General features: G+C 46.2%; 1 protein-coding gene across 3 annotated transcripts in view; it reads left to right on the forward strand.

The window, feature by feature from the left end:
- Nucleotides 1-21467, forward strand: part of LOC144763981 (uridine-cytidine kinase-like 1) — a 197164-nt gene that overhangs the window by 106443 nt on the left and 69254 nt on the right. For all 3 annotated transcript variants that reach the window (XM_078650093.1, XM_078650092.1, XM_078650091.1), the window contains exons 4-5: nt 16799-16969; nt 17567-17638. In XM_078650093.1, the coding sequence (XP_078506219.1) occupies nt 16799-16969; nt 17567-17638 (243 nt within the window). The remainder of the gene's footprint in view (nt 1-16798; nt 16970-17566; nt 17639-21467) is intronic.

Below are 21467 nucleotides of genomic sequence, written 5' to 3' on the forward strand. Positions count from 1 at the left end.
CATATTCACGTCTACCCCTATCTGGACCACTGGCTCATCCAAGCAAAGTCAGCCCAGCAATGTGCCAGCCACGTGTCCCGCACTATTCGCCTCCTACACAGCCTCAGGTTCTCATTAAACTACCCAAAGTCTCATCTTCAGCCCGCCCATGTACAACAGTACCTGGGAGCAACGATAGACACTCTGGCGGCAAAGGCGCAGCCAAACTCGGCAAGAATCAACAGCATTCTGTTACTCATTCAGAAATTCAGACCCCAACACTCGCTCCCAGCAAGAGTGTTTATGCAGTTGATAGGCATGATGGCCTCCTGCATTTTCATAGTCCCTCACGCAAGACTACACATGCGTCCGCTTCAGGAGTGCTTGGCACGGCAGTGGAACCAGGCTCCGGGACAATTGAAAGACCTAGTGTTGGTTACCGGTCGCGCATACAACTCTCTGCATTGGTGGAACCCACAAAACCTTTGCAGGGGACGACCGTTCCAGGAGCCTGTTCCACAAATAGTGCTGACGACGGACGCATCTCTCCTGGGATGGGGAGCGCATGTCCTACATTACACAGTGCAGGGACTATGGACGACACAGCAAAAGAAGATGCACATCAACCTGCTAGAACTGATGGCAATCTTTATGGCAATGAAGGCGTTCAAGGTACATTTGTGCAACAAGGTCGTGTTAATCCGGACGGACAACATGACTGCCATGTATTACATCCAGAAGCAGGGAGGCACGCACTCTCCACAATTGTCCCATCTAGCGCAAAGCATGTGGAAGTGGGCCATTCAGAGGAACATCTTCCTCATGGCGGAACACCTCCCAGGCAAGGACAACCAGATGGCGGACCTGCTCAGCAGGCACAGTCACCAGATGCACGAGTGGGAGATCCATCCCTCAGTGCTGCAACCGTACTTCCAGCGGTGGGGTCACCCAGAAATAGACCTGTTCGCCACAAGGGAAAATGCCAAAGCTTCGCCGCCAGGTTTCCACATCCGCAGTCTCAGGGCAATGCGATATGGATGAACTGGTCAGGCAAGTTTGCGTACGCTTTTCCCCCAGCCCCGCTCATACCACTAGTGGCACGCAAACTGCTACAACACTCAATGACGCTGATCCTAGTTGCTCCAACATGGGCGCGACAACCTTGGTACACCACTATCCTAGAACTTTCCGTGGTTCCTCATCAAAGGCTACAATTAACACCCAGTCTTTTAACGCAGAGCCATGGCGACATTCAGCACCCAGATCCGCAACAGTTGAACCTTGCGATCTGGCTCCTGAGGTCATAGAGTTTGGTTACCTAAACTTACCTCCCGACTGTATGAATATTATCAGGAAGGCAAGGAGGCCTACCACCAGGGCATGCTATGCGGCAAAGTGGAAACGATTTGTCATCTATTGTAACAATAATGACATAAATCCGCGAGATACATCTACTCAAAACATCATATGTTACCTCTTACATTTACACAGATGCAATCTGGCTTACAGCTCCATACGAATACATTTAGCTGCAGTGGCAGCTTATCTTCAGAACAGGCAGCACCTTTCACTCTTCCGAGTGCCTGCTATTAAAGCTTTCCTAGAGGGACTCAAACGAATCATTCCTCCAAGACACCCACCTTCACCTGTATGGAACCTTAACGTGGTTCTAATCAGACTAATGGGACCACCATTTGAACCTCTACATTCCTGTGAGATACAATTCCTAACGTGGAAAGTGGCTTTTCTGGTGGCTATTACATCACTCAGAAGAGTTAGTGAGCTGCAAGCCCTGACTATTCAGGAGCCATTCATACAGATTCACGCTAATAGGGTAGTGCTGCGAACTAACCCTAAATTTATGCCAAAGGTGGTGTCCCAGTTTCACATCAATCAAGCTATAGAACTGCCAGTATTCTTCCCTAATCCAGATTCCGTGGCAGAAAGAGCTCTACATACCCTAGACGTTAAAAGAGCTCTCCTGTACTATATAGACAGAACAAAACTTTTCAGAAAAACTAAACCACTGTTTGTTGCCTTTTCACCACAGCACAAAGGCAACCCCATTTCCAAAGCAGGTATAGCCAGATGGATTGTTAAGTGCATACAAATCTGTTATCAAAAAGCTAAACGCACATTAACAGTTCCCCCAAGAGCGCATTCAACACGCAAGTTAGGGGCATCCATGGCTTTCCTAGGAAACATTCCTCTAGAAGACATATGTAAGGCAGCCACATGGACCACCATACACACATTTACCAAACACTACTGTGTAGATGTACACTCCAAACAGCAAGCAGCTGTAGGGCAGGCTGTACTCAAAACTCTTTTTCAAACTGCTGCAGCTGGCACAGGCAACCGCCGCTAGGAGGAGACTGCTATACATTCTATGCATAAGATGTGAATTCAGCAGCCCACATGCCTCGAACGGAATATGCTACTTACCAGTATGCATCTGTTCTTGGCATGTAGGGCTGCTGATATTCACATTGCCCTCCCTCCTCCCCGGTGCCTGTCGCAGCTGTAGCACTCAGTATTAATCTCTAGCATGGACATCACTTACTGTATCATACTCCATCCCTGCCACAATGGCGAAAAACAATCTGAGGATGGAGAGGATGCCCATGCGCACTGTAGTCCAGGGGAGGAGCCACCTATCTCGTGATACTTCGAAGACTCTTCCAGGACAACAATGTGCAATCATCCGGACCCAACACTAGGCAGCGATCTATGCATAAGATGTGAATATCAGCAGCCCTACATGCCAAGAACAGATGCATACTGGTAAGTAGCATATTCCTTGCACAGGGTGAGCAGTCATGTTTGCGATCGCTGGAGCTTGTTGAGATGATCCCACCTCCTTCTCTTTGCTTCAAGCCTGTGAAGAAAGCATTTGCTTTTGACTGCTCTCCAGACCGGTGGTTCGCGTTGTTGGAGGCAGAGGGAGGTCTATTCTTCTGGGCTGTTGTACTTGAGCAGGTTTCTTGGGGTGCATGAAGTTGTAGTAGTTACTGGTCCTCTGTGGAAATTGGTGGATTTGGCACTTTTGTGACATACATGCTTGATCTTTGCACTGGAAGGCAGCCAAGAGACCCTCAGGCTCATGTAGGTCTGCTCTGAACACACTTCCTTGACACTCTGCTTCTGGTCTTCTCCTCAGGCAGAACACTGCCATGGGACAAGGTGCTTCCTTCTCCCCTCTTAGCAGGCAGTCTCCCAGAGTTCAAGCAGGTTCACAGCTTCTCCAGCAAGATATTCAGACTTCAGGTTATATTCTCTTGCTTTCTGTAGTCTGGTTCTTGGCAATACCAGACCTGGATCACATCCCAATTTTGTGTACTCTGCCAAGTACCCCGGTCCTTGATCATCGAAACCATTTGGAACTGGAACCAAGCGGGAAAGTTTGTTTCCCACATTTATTCTTGATTTCTAGGCAGGGGGTGTGGATCCACTCTACAGTTCAGTAACCGGATGGGGACTTTTCATAACTCCTTATTTCCTCAGTGCAGACAGATGCTAGGTGTAAAATGATGGCTGTCACAGCACGTAGTGATGATGCTGGCTGCAAGCAGGAGTCTCTATTATGCAAGTATAATACACGTGAGGCTCTGCATCTGCTTTTATCCGCTTTCCTGGATGATCCACTGAAAGGAAGACAAAAGGCTCACGTTTTGCCTATACCTTTCCCTTTTGAACAACTGCATCTTCTGCCCAACCCCCACTTCCCCACTATCAACCAAATAGCAGTACACAGGGTGGACTAATCGTCGATACACTATTTAGGTCACACAGACTTTCCAAAAGCTGCTGTGCCTCCTTTCATGAGTTTGAATAGCTACACCCTCCAGCTTAGGAATACAGGCAATACACTTCCACCATCTGGGGAGGTTGTATTGTAGGCTGCATCGTGTGCCGTGTCAAAACTATGGTCAATCTGAAATGGATCTCACTGAATACAGCGTACATATGCTCAGAAACAACACTGAGTTGTGCTCCCAGTGACGATAGACACCACATGCTTGCAATATTCATGCACATGCACGCAACATACATGCAGTGAAGTCCGTGTAGAGACTAGCATGACACACAAGCAGAATGTTAATCGAGTGGACCTAATGGCATCGCCCTCTTATTTGAAATAGGTAAAAAGTCCATGCTGTCACTACCGCTCGTTGTACACATTCAAGAGACATAGATGGTAGTCTCATGTCAACTAAAGGTTTCACTCCCCTCAGCCGGAGGGTCTGAGTAATGCTAGAATACCGAGACACTATGATGGCTGAGACACACTTAAACAGATTTTTCGTTCAGCTGTAGACTCCTCTGACTCAATAGTTTATGCAATGGTTGCCAGTGTCCCTTTTAGACATCACGTCTTAATGCACCCAACTGGATTTTCATGATGCTTCCAGGCATCATTGATCAATGTGTCTGTTGCTGGGGCCAGACATTATGGCAACAAGCCCGGATATGCCTTGAGTGCCTTAAAAATCGCAGGACGATAGCTCACTCCTTCGGATTGTTATCCCTACCCATTAATTCCATCAGCAGCACAGGAAGCTCGGAGGTTACTCTAGCGGCCTTGCTTTCTGCTAGCAGCAACCTTCTCAGCCATTCCAATAGCCAGCTCAGATTTTTCGTGGCACCCGAAGGAGTGGTAGTACCAAAGGATGAGGACCGAAGCAGCACCAGTCTTCTACCCCTCCTCGCCAAATAATGCTTCCAAACCCTTTTAGTTCTTCCTTCAATGGGTTCAAGGGCCGGTAGTTTGTTGAATCCAGCCCGGTCTCCTCTTTTGGTGCTTGATCACTTCAGCCCACTGTGTCTTCCAACCATCTTATAATAATGGGGTCACCCAATTGGTCATAGCCGGACCTGGGCACTGTACGGGAATGAAAAAGTGGTCCGCGACCATCTATTATAATGAATTCAATTCAAACATACAAATGTGTTGCTGTTGGGTAACAACAGCACTGATGTTTGCGAACTATACATAGACAAACGTTAAATAGATATATTCAAATGCATGTAAAATTGACTTTGTATGCATGCATATGATAACACCACACAAGGAAATGCGCCACAATGTAAGATATATTTACAATAGTAATATTTATTAAATCAAAGGTTATTTTTGCAAAACTCTTAGGTTGGGCGCGAAAGAAGAGAAGGGGAAATAGTAAGATGGTGGTGGTAGGTAGGGGGAAGTGTAAATCATAGCGTAAGAGGTAAAGACATTCAGATATTTTATTTTCGCGGTAACTAAAACCAGACTCTCTCAACCTGTCCCGGTTAATACTTTCATTCACATGTAATCTGTAAATTGTAGTATGTAATTAATACATTTTGCCATGGTACAACAGGAGGGAAAATGCGGGTACAGGTTTGTTTCGGGGGGGGGGGGGGGGGGGGCAGCGTCGACGTTTCAACTAGGCTGATGCGACGAGGGAGCTTTGTGACCTCAGCTGCGAGTCTTCATCAGGACAGAGTGTAGCAACCTAATCCTGGTGCCAAGCCTGGCTACTCGGGTATCTGATTCCAAAACTGGTTAAGGGCTCAATGTCGCCACGGATATCAGTGTTCAAGTGGTAGGGTAGGGCATCTGTTCCCTTCAATTATATGAGATTGCCCATCTCCTAATCAGAGGGCTCTCAGCATCCAGAGCTGCTCCGTGCGTTCGCTTCGGCAGCGAACGCACTTGAACACTGATATCCGTGGCGACATTGAGCACTTAACCAGTTTTGGAATCGTATACCTGATATACCTGAGTAGCCATGCTTGGCACCAGGATTAGGTTGCCACTCTCTGTCCTGATGAAGACTCGCAGCTGGGGTCACAAAGCTCCCTCGTCGCATCAGCCGAGTCGAAACGTCGACGCTGCCCCCTCCCCCGAAACAAACTTGTACCTGCATTTTCCCTCCTGTTGTACCATGGCAAAATGTATTAATTTACATACTACAATTTACAGATTACATGTAAATGAAAGTACTAAATGGAACAGGTTGAGAGAGTCTGGTTTTAGTTACCGCGAAAATAAAATATCTGAATGTCTTTACCTCTTACTCTAAGATTTAAACTTCCCCCTACCTACCACCACCATCTTACTATTTCCCCTTTCCTTCTTTCGCGCGCAACCTTAGAGTTTTGCAAAAATAACCTTTGATTTTATAAATATTACTATTGTAAATTTATCTTACATTGTGGCACATTTCCTTGTGTGGTGTTATCATATGCATGCATACAAAGTCAATTTTACATGCATTTGAATATATCTATTTAACGTTTGTCTATGTATAGTTAGCAAACATCAGTGCTGTAGTTACCCGACACAGCAAAAAATTTGTATGTTTGAATTGAATTCATTATAATGGATGATCGCGGACCGCTTTTTCACTGTGTCTTCCAGGCTGGCAAAGTTGGTTATGCCCTCTGTTATCTGAACCCTTTTCCCCACATTTCTCCAATTTTAGTTGGAGGTGTTGATCTTTTTCTCGCCAGCAGCATGATCGTGCCCAAAATATTTAGGATGAGCTGTTACTCGTGGAACTTCTGGGGTTGCGGAAGTACCAAGACTGGAAACCAATTATAGCCCTCGGTTGCTGAAGTCATTTCTTGAGGAGAAGTTTAAGATGATGACTCTTGCACAGTTTGCTGCCCTTGGGCCGTGAAGAATGCACGATGTCCTTTCCTGTTGAAGGCTGGCACATTTCAACTAGGCTTGGACCACCTGCAGTTAACCATTGTTGAGGTTTTCTATCAATTAGTCCAAATCTTTGCAGAGACTGCCCTTGATCGGAACAGTCTTTGAAGCTGGTACTTTTAAGGCTTTTCCAAATTTGCAGTGGGCACAACATTCATGCGATTATTTGAACGTTTCAGATGGGAGCTTCTGTTGTAGCTTTAATAGTTTAGGCTACATGGTCTTCTGGCATCATGCATCCTGCTGGTACTTTACACTTGCAGCTCACTCATGCTCGGGCTGTTCAGCTTAATCTGCTTCTAAAGTCAGTCCAGCATTGGATGACCTGACATGTGGTTTTAATCTGGAAGAAGGTACAAGTAATACTTACTTTTGCCACTCAAACACAGGGGAACCTTTTAACGAACTTGTGTTTAAATTAAATTTAGGCTTTGCTAATGAATTATGTACTAGACCTATCTCTATGTCGCAGACCTTTAATGGCTGGGGCCTCTATTCCACAATAGACTGCATATTTTTATCTAATGCGCATGCATCTAGATTGCTCACTTTCTCAGTTGCCACAAATTTACAGAGTGATCACTTTCCCTTATGCATATCGGTAATATTCCCCGCTAGAAAACAGGGAAGGGAAGAACAGGCGGCAGACAAGGCTTTAGTTAACCTAAAACGTAATAAAGTTAACGGGTACACCCTTCGCTGGAACATGATGGATCCCGAAGTAGTAAATAAACAACTAATTACTAGGTGTAGATTGGCCTTTGACACCTGCCTGAACGAACTGGCATCTCCCGATAGTGTTTTATCCTCATTTCAAGATATAGCAAGTGCGGTACGGGATGTACTGTTCAAATAAGGTGGAAAAAAGTCTGTCCCCCAGAGGTGGTTTGATTCAAATTGTTCTCAAGCACACACTTCCCTGAAATATGAGTTGCATAACACTCCAAGGAACACCACTAAAATCAGGCAGGCTAGAAAGAACTATAAACTGGCCCTGACTGAAAGAAAGAATGCTTTAAGAAAAGAAGCCCGAGAGCTGCTTATCACAGCCTCTCAAACGAAAGACCGCATAGCTTTTTGGAAAGCGGTTAAACTTTGTTGTCCTCTGGCGAGGATCCAACTATCGAAGTAGCCATCACAGAGGGTCAGTGGATTGATCACTTTTCTAGGATATACAATGGGCAATGCACGTCCAATGGCCATGATAGTGAAACCCCTCGAATTATCAATTATCCGCTGGATTTACATTTTAACATAGATGAAGTAAACAGGGCACTCTCCTCAAGCCGGGTCTGGTGGCTTAGTGGACTAATGCGTCCATTGCAGAGGCTTTTGTTCGACCTCATGGTCACAGGTTCAAATCCCAGCGGGTCCACTTAGCCTTTCATCCATCTGAGGTCGATAAAATGAGTACCATTGAGGTGGGTAACAATAAACATCTGTTATTCAGCGCCAAGACACCTACGTGTAATTGTGCGCTTTACGAATACACCTGTTATGTTATGTTATGTCAAGTGCAGGTGGAAAAGCCTCGGGACCCAATGAGATTCCTGTGGACCTATTAAAGTCCAATATTACTTTGTGGGCACCTATAATTACCCAAATAATTAATGCCAGTTTCCAGGTTGTGTTTCCACCAACTTGGGTGGAATCCACTATTGTCCCTATATTCAAGAAGGTCGACCGCCAAGATCCCACCTGTTACAGGCCTATTTCTTTATTGAATTCGATGGCCAAAGTTGTGGGGCGAATTATATTGGAACACCTACAGCTTTGAGCAGAGGATAACCAAATTTTATCTGACATTCAATAGGGATTCCGCGAATGTTTAGGTACTGTAGAGCAGAGCCTAAATCTAGCTATTTTTATGGGGAAGTACATCAGGGCTAAAAAGGACAAGTTGTTTTTAGCCTTCGTTGACCTCACGGCCACCTTTGATTGCGTGAGGCACACAAAGCTCTGGGAGATTTTAGAATCAATGAGGGTTGATATAAATATTATCCTTTTTATTAGACGTCTCTACAAAGGAGCTAAGTCACGTTTGCGTTATGGTCTGGGCGGTGAGCGCACTGCCTCTTTTCCCATTAGGGGGGGAGTTAGGCAAGGTTGCATTCTAGCCCTCTTCCTTTTTTAATCTTTATATTAATGGGTTGGGGCAGGCACTCCTCAAGGACACTCAAGATTTCCCTCAAATTGGTAATCGTCAAAAACCAACTCTTCTATATGTGGACGATGCTCTGATAATGTCTCGTACTCAGATTGGCCTTCAAAAGACTCTAAATAACTTTTTTTACTTTATGAAGGACTTAGATCTGAGAATTAACATCTCAAAGACATTCCTAATAAGATGTGGCCGGGGGAACCAGAGATGTAGGGATGTATATGTAGAGGGATACTCAATAGCCCCGACTAACAGTTTCTCATACTTAGGTATTTTGTTCTGCCACAATGACAGCTGGTACTAATTAGAACAACGTCTGCTCTTGCCAGCTTTGCAAAAAAACTGTGAAGGAAACCACCAATGGAACTTCTGAAAATATATAAAGCAAAATGTGTCAACTGTTAATTATGGAGCTGGTATCTGGGGTTTCGCTGATGCACATTCAATTCAACTGGTGGAGAACACTTTTTTAAATACATTTTGTCAGCATCTTCCAGTACCTCCACCTATGTTTGTCATGCAGAGTTGGGCCTCTCATATATATCAGATCTCATAAAAGTAGAGCCAATTCTTCTCTGGCACAGGATTTGGTCAAGGGACGAGACACATCTAAATAAGGAATTATTACAGGATAGCCTAGGGCTGGATGGTGCCCAAAAAATCCCATGGGTCAAGTTTGTTCAAGAATTTACAAAAGACTTAGGCCACCCAGAATATTTGACTAACCCAAGTAAGATTACTTTGAGCTCAAGGAAAAGATGCTCTTCTTCATCTGGACAGCCTATGACTATCTGGGGAAATTATTAGGCCAAGCGTCCAGCAACATCAGATGGTCCTTACCACTTTTAGTTTGCAGCCATATTTAATATTTGTCCCTGGTGGTTTTGACAGGTTTTTATAATAAGTTTCAGATTGGGGACCATTCACAGACTTGTATCATTTCCTAATATGAGCGACTGGACAAGTGAGTTGCAACCATGCCCATGTGATAAGCAATCAATTCAATCCTCACTTCACCTAGTTTAATTTTGTAAATTTTATTTGGAGTTAAGAAAGATCTGGATAGTTCCTATCTTAAAAAATTGGGGGATGAGACTATGTCGTCCGGCTTTCATTAAGCTTCAGCTCTTAGAAAATGAACACGTAGCTTGGAGGATATCTGTTTTTTAAAAAAAGTCCTCCATCCGAGAAAGATTGTTGTAATCTAGGACTTAGGAGGTGGCTCTATTTAGATGTTTTTTTTTCTTATCCTTATATAAATTATACATCCAGCTGAGAAGTTTTTAATGTATTTTGTACTTAAGCTTCTGATGAAAATCCAAGTATTATCTTTGTATTTTAACTGTGCTTTTATGATTGTAATATTGCAATCGAAGTAAAGATTGATTGAGTGATTGATAGTCCAGCATTTAGGCTGGATAAATGTATCTGATGAGGTGGCTCAGTGCCTTCAATGGTGGAATACGGAAGCTAGTTTAACGTGCAGCTGGGCGCTCTCTGCACCTTCCGAAGGTCACAGTGCTGACAGATGCATCTTTGCTCTGCTGCAGGGGTCACATGAAGTGTGGACACTAGAATCCATTGGTCTCTGAAGGAGCAACGCCATCACTTACATTTTCTGAAGCTCCATTTGACTGGCTCTCAAGGGTTTTCTGCCTTCAAACAAGAGCAGGTGTATCCAGGTACTAACCGACACCACAACTGGTATGTGGCATTGCAAAAAGGGGGGCGGTGTGGGGTTACATGCTCTGCACAGAGGTGATGAGGCTATAGTGCTGACTGACGGAGATCCTGTACAATGCCCGTCATCTGTCCGGATCCCTCAACTTCAGAACAAACCAGCTCAGCAGGTGGCATACAGCTAATCACAAGTGATGTCTGCACCCAGAAGTGGCACGGGGTCTTCTTCACCCAACGGCGCACAACATTGGGCACACCCAGTGCCCACCTTTTTTTTACTCTAGTGTTTCCCTTTCGGCAGCTGCTAATATTTTACAATTACAGCGTCCTTCTATCTCTCTGCCCTCTGATCCCTTGTTGGATCTGCTCCACCAGGGCAACACAGATGTTCAGCCCTTCCTACCTTTTGGTGAGCCGCACGACATTCTTCTAGGGACCTGGACCAGGCCCTCCTCAGGGGACCCTGTGGAACATTCTATCGCACATCGTCACTGCTTGGCTCCAGATGACCCTCGGTCTGTCCCTACACCCTAGAGCTCAAGGGCTAGTTTTCCAGACACCCTCGGCTTTGCGGCACTAGTCCTCGCCTCTGCTGCTTCCACCCACTAGAGAATCTCGTTGGTTGGAGACATATGGTCGGCAAATGTTTGCGTCCACAAGCTCAGCTCTCCGGTCCTTGAACACGTCCTGCATGTTGGCACGGGCTACTTTCACCCTCTGGGACTCGGTTGAGTTTCACATACAATCTGTATGGCTTTATGGAGATGGTGTATGACTGCCTTCTGACATCCATTGAGATCATCAGCGCTGCAGCCGATGTCGCAGATTTATCAATGCATGTCTATCATGGACACCTCCAACCTGAAACCCATTAAACACAAGAAAAAATTGAATTTCCTTTTTTTGGATGAGTACTTGCAACATACTTATCTGTTTTACCAGCTTCATCATTCCAGCGAGGCGAAGTGAAAGCAAGTAACTAGTTTACCTTGGTAGGAAAGACCTCATTCTCTAAAAAGCCATTACCAAGCCCTTTCTCCTCACCTTGACCCACTCTGACGAGCAGATTTGCAAATTGCCTGTGTGTCCAGACACAAGACACCGGTCTAGTCTATATTGTGACTACACTCTAAGGGTCAACATTTTGCCTTCAATTATACATCTAACACGTTGCAATCCTTTCCATCCTGTATGCCTCAGGCAATTGTGTGAGTGCCCAGAAAGAGTGAGAACAAACACATATATTTAGAGTAATACCTGGAACAAAAGGAAAAGGGTCACCAAAATGAACAAAGATACGTTTTGGGCCCAAAACAAAAGGCACGTTATAGTATTTCTGCAGCTTATACCGATCTACAGAATGTGCATTTATTTGTCACCGTTGACTAGAAGCTATTGAAATTTCTTAGGTTCACGGTAAACAAAGGGCATTTCCAGTTAAGTGTTACATTATACCATAGATCTTCCGAAAAAGCGTGCGGGTAGCCCTCTTCCTTAGCAGGAAATAAATCTTCATCCACTCTTTTCTGGATGCCTTGTTGCTGAACTTTCACAACATGATCCTGCCAATTTCTGACTCGGCCTTTTGACACCAGCGTTTTATTAAACCAACTTTTTCTTCGGGCAGAGAATTAAGTACATTGGACTAATTGGCCCAAAGTGTATCCTTTGTGGAGAGATGCATTTCAGTTCAGAAGTGCCAATGTTTTGGTTTAAGGCCTCGTGCAGTGGCATGTCAGATCTCATCCACTATGCGCCGTAGTTTCTTGCATAGTCTGTACTGAATGCTAGCCTTCGTGTGAGCTCTTCAGGACTGAAAAGAAGACCTCTGGAGCCCACGCTTTGGTTAGTTGGTGACAAATTAACACATTCAAGTGGCAGCTTGAAAGAGTTCTTATCCATTCTTACTGTGCAGAGGGAATCTTCTATACAATGCACAAGGCAGTATCTTGCCCTGTAACTTAGCGGCTGAGTTGATGGTTGACTCATGAAATGCTCTAATATGAACATATAAATCTGCCATTCGACTGCATGACCATCTTAAAGGAAGCCCAGAGGCCTTGAGTTCTGGTGGATAATTCTAACCGTGGATTACTCACCTACTGAATATCCCCAGGCACTAGATTGTATCTGGAATTCTGGAAAGCAGTTGTCCTGCGTGCCGGTAGATGGCACCATGCAACTCTGCGTCAACCTTGTTCTGCTCTGGAAGTAATGATCAAGGCAGTATACAAGTGCCACCAGTGCATGCTGTTGTCATTTCTTTCTACACTTAGACGCGGATTCGGAGCTCAATTCCTCCTTCCTTCACTCTGGGAATTGTACGTTTCCTCAAATTTTCCAGTGTGCCCGGGAACATGACCCCTCCCAAGACTTCAGGGTTTAAGCCTTGTAGGGACTGTTGCAAACAGATGTGTGGAACCGATTTCCACGAAGTGTCTCTGGTGTTTGGCTTTGACACACAAATCAAGGCCTTTGAGAATTGTACCAAGATGAATCTGAAGGCCACTAGTGAATCTACAGCGAAACTCTACATGATGAAAAACCGCAAGACTCTAGGCAGTACCTGCTCTAAGTCCAAGTCGAGTGAACGGACCCACTCCCAAAGTCATTCCCACGGCAGATCTTCTTTACGGTCTAAGTCTAAAGGTAGTCCAAGCGAACGTGGCCCCTTTCTGCTACTCTGAAGGCGCAAAAGCATCACCATGCCTCCATGTCTCGCTCCTTTTCCACTAAAGAGTTGATTCAAACTTTGGTCCCAATGCACCCGTAATTCCTGGGTCATTCAGCAACATCATAGCAGTTTGAAGCATTTTAAAAGGCCATACTACGTATTTATGGCATGCTTCCGACTCCCTGTGTTGCAGCTTTGGGCCCCAAGAATCTTCTGGGACCTCCAGTCGAGTTACTGCTGGCGTATCCATCCTCAGTGCTGTCTGTGTCCCTTGAAACAACTTTGGGTTCCACACCGGCATCAGGGACTACTTCTGGTCTAGTGCTGAAATCTGCGCTAGTCCTTTGGACATCTGTAGTCCCAGAGGAGACGTAACCATATCCGACTGAGACAAATTTGTTTCGACCAGGGCCACTCCCAGCTCCCAATGTTGCACAGCCAATACTCAGTCTTTCGGACTCTGACACTATTCCGTTACCATGCAGTCGTGCAGACATTACCTCAACTTTTTGGGTACTCCGACCACAGCCTGCCAAATTGAGATAACAAGAGAGGGGGATGGCGAAGAGTTTGTCCCACCTTATGATGAAGACAATTGGTACATGGACCTACAAGAGGCCAGTAGATTGAACACCTCACCTGGTACAGGTTTCAACTCCCCTCAACCTCAAGAAACAACTATGGAAGAAAGTACATCTTTCACCACTGTAATTAGGGGCGCTTCGGAGATCCTTGATCTTCTTCTCCTGCCCATCCTCACTATGGAGATAAAAATGACTGTCTTCACTGAGAGCGTACAGCCTGGCCAGGCACTGACCGAATATTTCCTGCCCTTAAACGATGACCTCACGGGCACTCTATTGGACACTGACTCCAGGTAACCGTGATATTTTAACTCTGCAGCCAACTCCTGATAGTATGGTGGTGCAGACGTCCACCAGCCGAGTCAACCCTAACTCCTTTCCGACGACTCCTCTGGACAGTGAGTCAAATATATGGAAACATTTGGCAGGAGAATGGTCTCCTTAAGCAGCCTTGCCTTGAGGGTGGTCAACCCCCAACTGCATCCTTTGTTGTTCCACCCATGCACTTTGGGACATGGTTGACTAGATCTTGCCGGTAGTCCCAGAAGACTTGGATGCTTCCTTAGCCCTAACCATTCAGGATAGCCGGGATGCGACCATGTTGTCTAATGTTGGGGCCTAGGAAAAGCTACTATTTTGGGTCTTTGCCCTCAGAGCACATTCATGCGCAAGGTCAGATTCAAGATGCTCACGCGGGCCCGGGTTCTTTATGCCCCGGAGACTGGATGGCGGCATAGCACATGCAGGGCACTTATTTCCACATCCCCTTTCTGTGGGCCCACAGGTGATACCTGTGGTTTCATTGGGCCACAAGCACTGTCAGTTTGCCATTCTCCATTTCAGGCTCACCAAGTACCCCTTGGGTGTTCACAAAGGTGATGGCGGTGGTAGCTGCCCAAGTTCGACGGTTGGGGGGTCTTCCTCTAACTAAACAACTGACTGTTGAAGGTGGGATCACCACAGCCAGCCGCGGAATACCGCCAAACAACGGTGATCCCCTTTACATTGTTGAGGCTTTTAAACAACCTGCTGAAGTCGAACCCGACTCCTTCGCAGAGACTCTCATCAGAGCCATCCTGGAGGCAGTACACGCTCAGGCCTTTCCTCCAGACCAATGAGTCCAGGACATTCGGCCTGTGATCCGATGTTTCAACCCCAGCCTTTGGTCTCAGTGAGAAAGGCCCTGTGGCTTCTTGGCTTTCTAGTCTCCTGCGTACCGACCATGCCTGGTGGCATATGCGGGTTCTGCAGTGGGATAGGAAGTTTGTGAGTCCAGCACCAGAGGAACCTGTCTGATTGCATCCAGCTGTCAGAGGAAAAGCTCTGCATTGGTGGTTGCTTGACTGCTAGTTGACCAATGGCAGACTCCTTTCTGTACCCCACCCGGAAATAACAGAGGTGACTGACACATCTCTACTGGGCTGGGGAGGATATTCGGAAGAGGTGAAGATCTGGGGACTCTGTTTTCTGGTGGAAGCCCTCCTCCACTTTAAATCTGTTTGAGCTGTGGGTGATTAATTTGAAGTTGAAGATCTTCCTCCTAACCATTAGGAGATGGTGGGACAGGTACTCTGGGGCACCACCACCGCTGTGTGGTACTGCAACACGCAGGGTGGGATTGGGTCTTGAGTTTTTGCCAGGAGTCTCTGCGCCTTTGAAACTGGCTGAATTGTTAGGGCAGTTCCCTGGTGGTACACCACCTGGCAGGATCTTTAAACACCATAGTGGGTGAGCTCAGCGGCCGATGCCTGGCAGATCACAAGTGCCAGTTGCACCCAGAGATGGGGAAGTTCATTTAGAACCCTGGCTCCATCTACTCGCCACCGTCAAGAATACGACCACTAATGCACATTGTCAACACTTTTGTGCCTTGGATTTCCCCAGAATGCCTTTCCTCAGAGACCCATTCCATGTGCAGAGGAGCAGGGGACGTCTGTATGCCTTTTGCCGCTCCCTCTCTTTTCCAGAGCTCTGAAGATCAGATGAGGTTTGCAACATATGTTTCCACCAAAGCCCTTTGTGCTGCCACAGTGGGACTTGAATTTCATCCTCACGTTCCTCATGTGAATCACCTTTGCATCTCCTCACCTTAAACACAATCTTTCTTGTTTCAATGGCATCAGCATGCAGTGTGTGAGCTTCAGGCCTTCTCATTCCAGCCTCCTGGATGGTGCTTATGTGGCTCCGGTCATCATTTACTGAGTGAAACTAGGTTGACACGCAGACTCATGGCGCCACCTACTGGCATGCTGGAGCACTGCTTGTCAGTGTTTCTGACCCTCTGGTGCCCGGAGATAGTCACAAACAAGGTGAGGAGAAGCTGCAGTTATATTGAGTATCCACCTGAAAGTGACTTGTTCTACCAGAAAAATTAATATTTGCTTATCTTTCCCTTCTGACTCCAGTTTTGTGCAACGTAGTGAGCTATGGCGCGGCATCTCCTCTTCAGTAGTCTGTGTCCACCAGCATGGATGACCAGGGTATTGTGCGCAGTGAGCACCCTGTTTATCATGTTGATACTTTTAGACATGTTGGTCTTTTTACCAGTGTCTCAGTGCTATTGAGTAGGACGCGTCTAAGAGCCCATCTGTGGACATCCACTCCTTTTTACTCTCCACCTCCAGGCTGGAGGTCTTACTCAGTTAGAACTGTTTCTTTTACAGTCTGTCTGACCCAATGTATCCACTCAGGAGCCAGTCTAACCCACTCAGTCTGTTTGAGATGTGGGAAGTTTGCGACAGTGAGAGCATGTTTATGCAACTCCATATATGATGGAAAAAGAGCAACTGATTGTTTAACATCACTCGACTTTATTCTCAATTTGTCATTTGTGTATCTTCTACATCTGCTCTGGTTACTTTTTTTTTAACAGGTTTTGTTTTTTGTCCCTGTGTCTTGTATGTTTTGTCACTTTGCTCTTGCTGCCCTTTACATACTGTGCCTTACTGCTTCTCACTCATAATCTTTCATGACTCTTCGCCTCTCTCCATTTATCCAATCTCTCATTCTGTTTCCACTAGGTGTTGAACAAGGAGGAAGAGGAACAAGCTGCCAAAAATGAGTACAACTTTGACCATCCTGATGCCTTTGATTTTGAGCTGCTAGTTAATGTTCTGCGGAAGTTGAAGAAAGGGAAAAGTGTGAAGGTCCCCGTGTACGATTTCACCACGCACAGCCGGCGGAAGGACTGGGTATGGAGCAAACGACACTACGTTTGACCAGATGTCATTTTGGTTTGAGTTCCATTTATGGAGGCCACATCCAAACCTGCAGAAATGAAAGGTGTCCTAGTAAACTATACAGTTGTAAAAGAGAATTACCTGTATATCTGCACCACTCGCAGCCGTAGTAAAGGGGCGTGTGTGTGTGTGTGTGTGTGTGTGTACGCACTAGATATATGGTCACTAATGGCAAGTAGATTTCACTTTGGTGTTGTAAGTTTCTCAACTAGTGAAGAGCATTTCTTTTCTAAGCCTGTGAAGTAGTCATAAGTCATAAGTGTTTCGTAGCAGTACTAGAAGACCATTGTAGGGGTGGTCGGTGCTAGGCTATAAATCAGGATAGGACCCTTAAATGACAATCAATGTCCTCCTCTGTTTAGTGTTGTGTCATTTTGGTTGTGAATTTAATTTGTGCTATCCTGAGGACTCAGTCAAACTTCATTTGTTTACTATCATGTTAGTCTAATATTTTGCATTATTGCACTAGCTAAATTGCCCATTTGTTTTCCAGAATATATATACATATATATATATTTTTATCTTTTTACCCGTTTCCTTTGCTTTCAGAAAACAGTTTATGGAGCAAACGTTGTGATATTTGAGGGGATACTCTCTTTTGCCAACAAGGAACTTCTGAAGGTATGTATTCGGTGCCCATATTCCAGAACAAAATGTGTGCAAAAGGTTAAAGAACAATAGGCTGTCATCAGCAGTTATCTGATAGTTATGTGCAAGCACAAAAATGTCTTTGCCAGTGAATGTGCAAGAGTTAGCCTATCGTTTACATTTCTGAAATCGTTTAAATTAAGCAATCCTATTTTACCTCCGCCAGCATGAAAAAAACAACAACAAAAAAACTTAGCTTGCTTATATGTAAAGTTGAACAAAAAAAATCAGATGTTCTCTTATGAAGAAAAATATCTGTTGGTAAAGTAAAAGTTCCTATTTTCGCAGAAAGTGACGCTGAATTGTAATTAACCAGTAACTGTATGGTTGTAAACCTTCTAACTGTAGATTCCTCACCTTGTGAATATCCCCGTAGGCATCACACTGGATACAGAACCTTTAGAGCAGTGCTCCTGCATGCTGATAGGGGGGCGCTTCTTCCAGGTTCGGGGCAACATTGTTCCACTCTGGCAATAACGAGCGGAGCTGCATGTAAGCACTATCCATTTGTGCTGATGTCAGTCCTTAATTTCCACGACTTCAAATGCAGATCCAGAGCACCTTGGTTTTCAAGACCAAATTTGCATTAAAATAATTTCCAGTGTGCAAGAAAAAAATCCCCCCCTAAGCCGTGTAGGAACTGTTATAAATATTCATGCGATTCAGGATGTTGTGATGAATACATTTTGGCTTGGACACAACCTTTTGCTTAGAACAAGCAGTGGGTGCCAGTGTGGCACTTCGGTGCCAAGCCTGGATGAGGACTATGCGCTTTTTTGTGAGATGTCCAATCATCCATGACGGACATGCCGTTTCGCTGCTTTCACCTATTTGGCGACAAAGTGAATTCAGCCCTCGAACTGTTTAAGGAACGAAGAGTCACAGCACGTTCGTTGGCCCTCACCAGACAATTCCACCCTCTGCGACAACAGTTGACAAATCCAGACCCCTCCACGCGCCCAGCAGGCCTTTAAGCCCTTTCGTGGGCAAGATCATGGTTCTCAAATACAACGCCCAGGACTGTAGGGACAACCGGCTGCTCAGTCCTCCATCTGCTGCCCTAAAACCACTTTAGTGTGTCCTTCTCGGCACACAGCCACCCTTTTGGAGTCCAGATCCGCTATTCTTCCAAAGGTGGCAGGGCATCAGTTCAGACAAGGTGGTCCTCAAAACTGTACATAAGGGCTATGCCCACCTGTTTCTTGCCATCCCGATGCACCTTCCGCCACCATCAGGGCAGCCTGTCCACCTTGCAGTAGGAAGTGCAGGTCCTTTCGGCCAAAGTGGCCATAAAGTGGTGTTCTGGCCTTGAAAGTACGAACTGGGTTTTATTCATGCAAACTTCCTCATGCCACAAAAGGGCGAGCACATTCGTCCTATGTTAGGTCTTCGCCCTCTCACCGGTCTTCTTGCGGAAGCACACATTAAAGATGCTAGCCCAGGTCCTGCAGGATGCTTATTTCCATATCCCAGTCCTGCAGTTCCACTGTCGGTCAGAAGCATTTTCAAGTTTGCAGTGTTCCCCTTTTAACTTCACCAGCGCCCCACCGGTGTTGATGAAAGTGATGGCGATGGTGGCTGTTGAAGGCGCGCTTTGCTCAGGCAGTCATCAACCACCACCAGTCTACGGCAAACCTCCTGTCAACTTTGGGGTTCACTATCAATGTGCCAAAGTCACACCCAACTCATTCTCAGACACCCCCTTCATTGGAGCCATTCTGGACATGGTTCGATTTCGCGACAGCCCCTCCACCTCCCCCCGCCGATACATTCAGCCTATAATGCCAATCTTTCAGCCTCAGTCTTGGACTTTGGTGAGCTAGACACTGAAGCAGTTTGGACTGATGGGCTCCTGCATCTTGCTGGTCAAGCACACCAGGTGGCATATGCAGGCTCTGCAGTGGGATTTAAAGTCTGTGAGCCAAACATCAAGGGGTACTCGCTGTCCATGTTCAAATTTCAGAGGAGACCGCAGAAGATCTGCGGTGAAGGTTGCTGGACCGCGATTGGTTCAGCAGCAGACCCCTCTTCCTTCCCCACCAATAACGGACAGTGATGACTGATTCATCACTTCTAGGTTGGGCAGCTATCTGGTAGAGGTGGAGATCCTCTGATCTCCGACACAGCACCCAGCTCCACATCAACCTTCTGGGGAGGAGGGCTATCTACTGGGTGTAGAAAGCCTTCCTTCCGCCCATCAAGGGAACGGTAGCACAGATGCTCACAGACAACACCATCACCAGGTGGTACTGCAACAAATAGAGTGGGGTGGGAACATGGACCCTTTGCCAGAAGTCCTTGCACCTCTGGAAATGGCAGGATCACCAAGGAATTTTCTTGCCGGATCATTGAATACCAGGGCAGATGAGCTCTGCCTTCGACAACTTGTGGATCTTGAATGGCAGTTACCACCCAGAGGTGGTGCATGGTCTCTTCCATGAATGGGTAGAACATATGCTTGATCTTTTCGCCAAAACCGAGAACTTGCAATGTCAGCATTCCTATGAATTGGAGTTTTCAAGGCATCTTTCACTCTGAGACGTATTCCCCCTCAAGTGGAACTCTGGGCTCCTGTATGCCTTTCTGATGATACCACTCCTGCCGGATTTATCAAAAAGATTAGGATAGACTAGGCTCAAGTCATTCTAGTGGCTGTGGATTGCGCAAAAAGTGTGGCATCTGGAACTCCTGGGCTTGAGCATATGTCCTCCAATCAGGCTGCTTCTCTGCGATGACCTGCTGTCGCAACAACGGGGCAGTGTTCTGCACCCGGACCTTGGCAGTCTCCACCTTCATGCATGGAGATTAAGCAGCGACAGCTGAATACCTTTGACCTTTTCCGGAGTAGGTTGATGTAATCTTGGCAGCTAGGCAACCCTTCACGAAAACTGTATACGCCGGTCGTTGGGACAAATTTGTAGCTTGATGGGTAACATGCCAAACTCATCACCTCCAGGCCATTACCTGACATTCTGTTTTTTCTGTCTCTTGTCCCGGCAAGGCTGTGCTTTGGGCACAGTTAAGGGTTATCTTTCGACCTTCGTACAATTTCCTGATCAGCCCCCTCTAAGTCCTCAGCTGTGATGCGATCTACAACATGTTTTACCTACTCCCTGTGCCGTGCCCCAATGAGACTTTAATATGGTCCTGACTTTTCTGGTGTGCATCCCGTTCGAGAAGCTTCACTGCTGTCCTTTATGGCTCTTCACTATCAAGTCTGTGTTCCTCATCGCAATCACCTCAGTACAAATGTAAATGTACAGGAATTTATATAGCGCAAATCACCAAGCGGTTTCTAAGCGCTTGCTTAGGGAACCCGTCCTGGTATTCCCCTGTGAGATAACCCTGGCAGGGTATCCACAAGGTGAAAGCCAGGCATCCCGCCGCGAGGGGCCGTTGTACAGCGTGAGCGAGCGTCAATCACTCCGCCATACACGTCTCACCAGACAAACTGGTTCTACAGGCTCAGGCATCCTTCCTGCCGAACTTTGTGGCCCCATTCTACATCGATCAGACCATCACCCTGCTGGTGTTCCTCTTAGGAGGGGGAGAGACCTCATTGCCTGGACCCCAGCGTTAATATTCTATGTAGATCGTATTAAAGACCACTGTGTGGACTATCAGCTCTTCGTGGGGCTCTCTGGAGTGAAAACATGCAAGGCAGTTTAGAAGAAAACCATCTCCTGCTGGTTTGTGCTCTGCTTTAAGATCTGGTACTCCCTGACCAAAAAGCAGCGTCCGGGAGGACCCGCATGCTCATTCCACCAGTTCCAGAGCTGCATCTACTGTGTTGGCAAACAGA

This window comes from Lissotriton helveticus, chromosome 6, assembly GCF_964261635.1.
Source record: "Lissotriton helveticus chromosome 6, aLisHel1.1, whole genome shotgun sequence".
Classification (NCBI taxonomy): domain Eukaryota; kingdom Metazoa; phylum Chordata; class Amphibia; order Caudata; family Salamandridae; genus Lissotriton; species Lissotriton helveticus.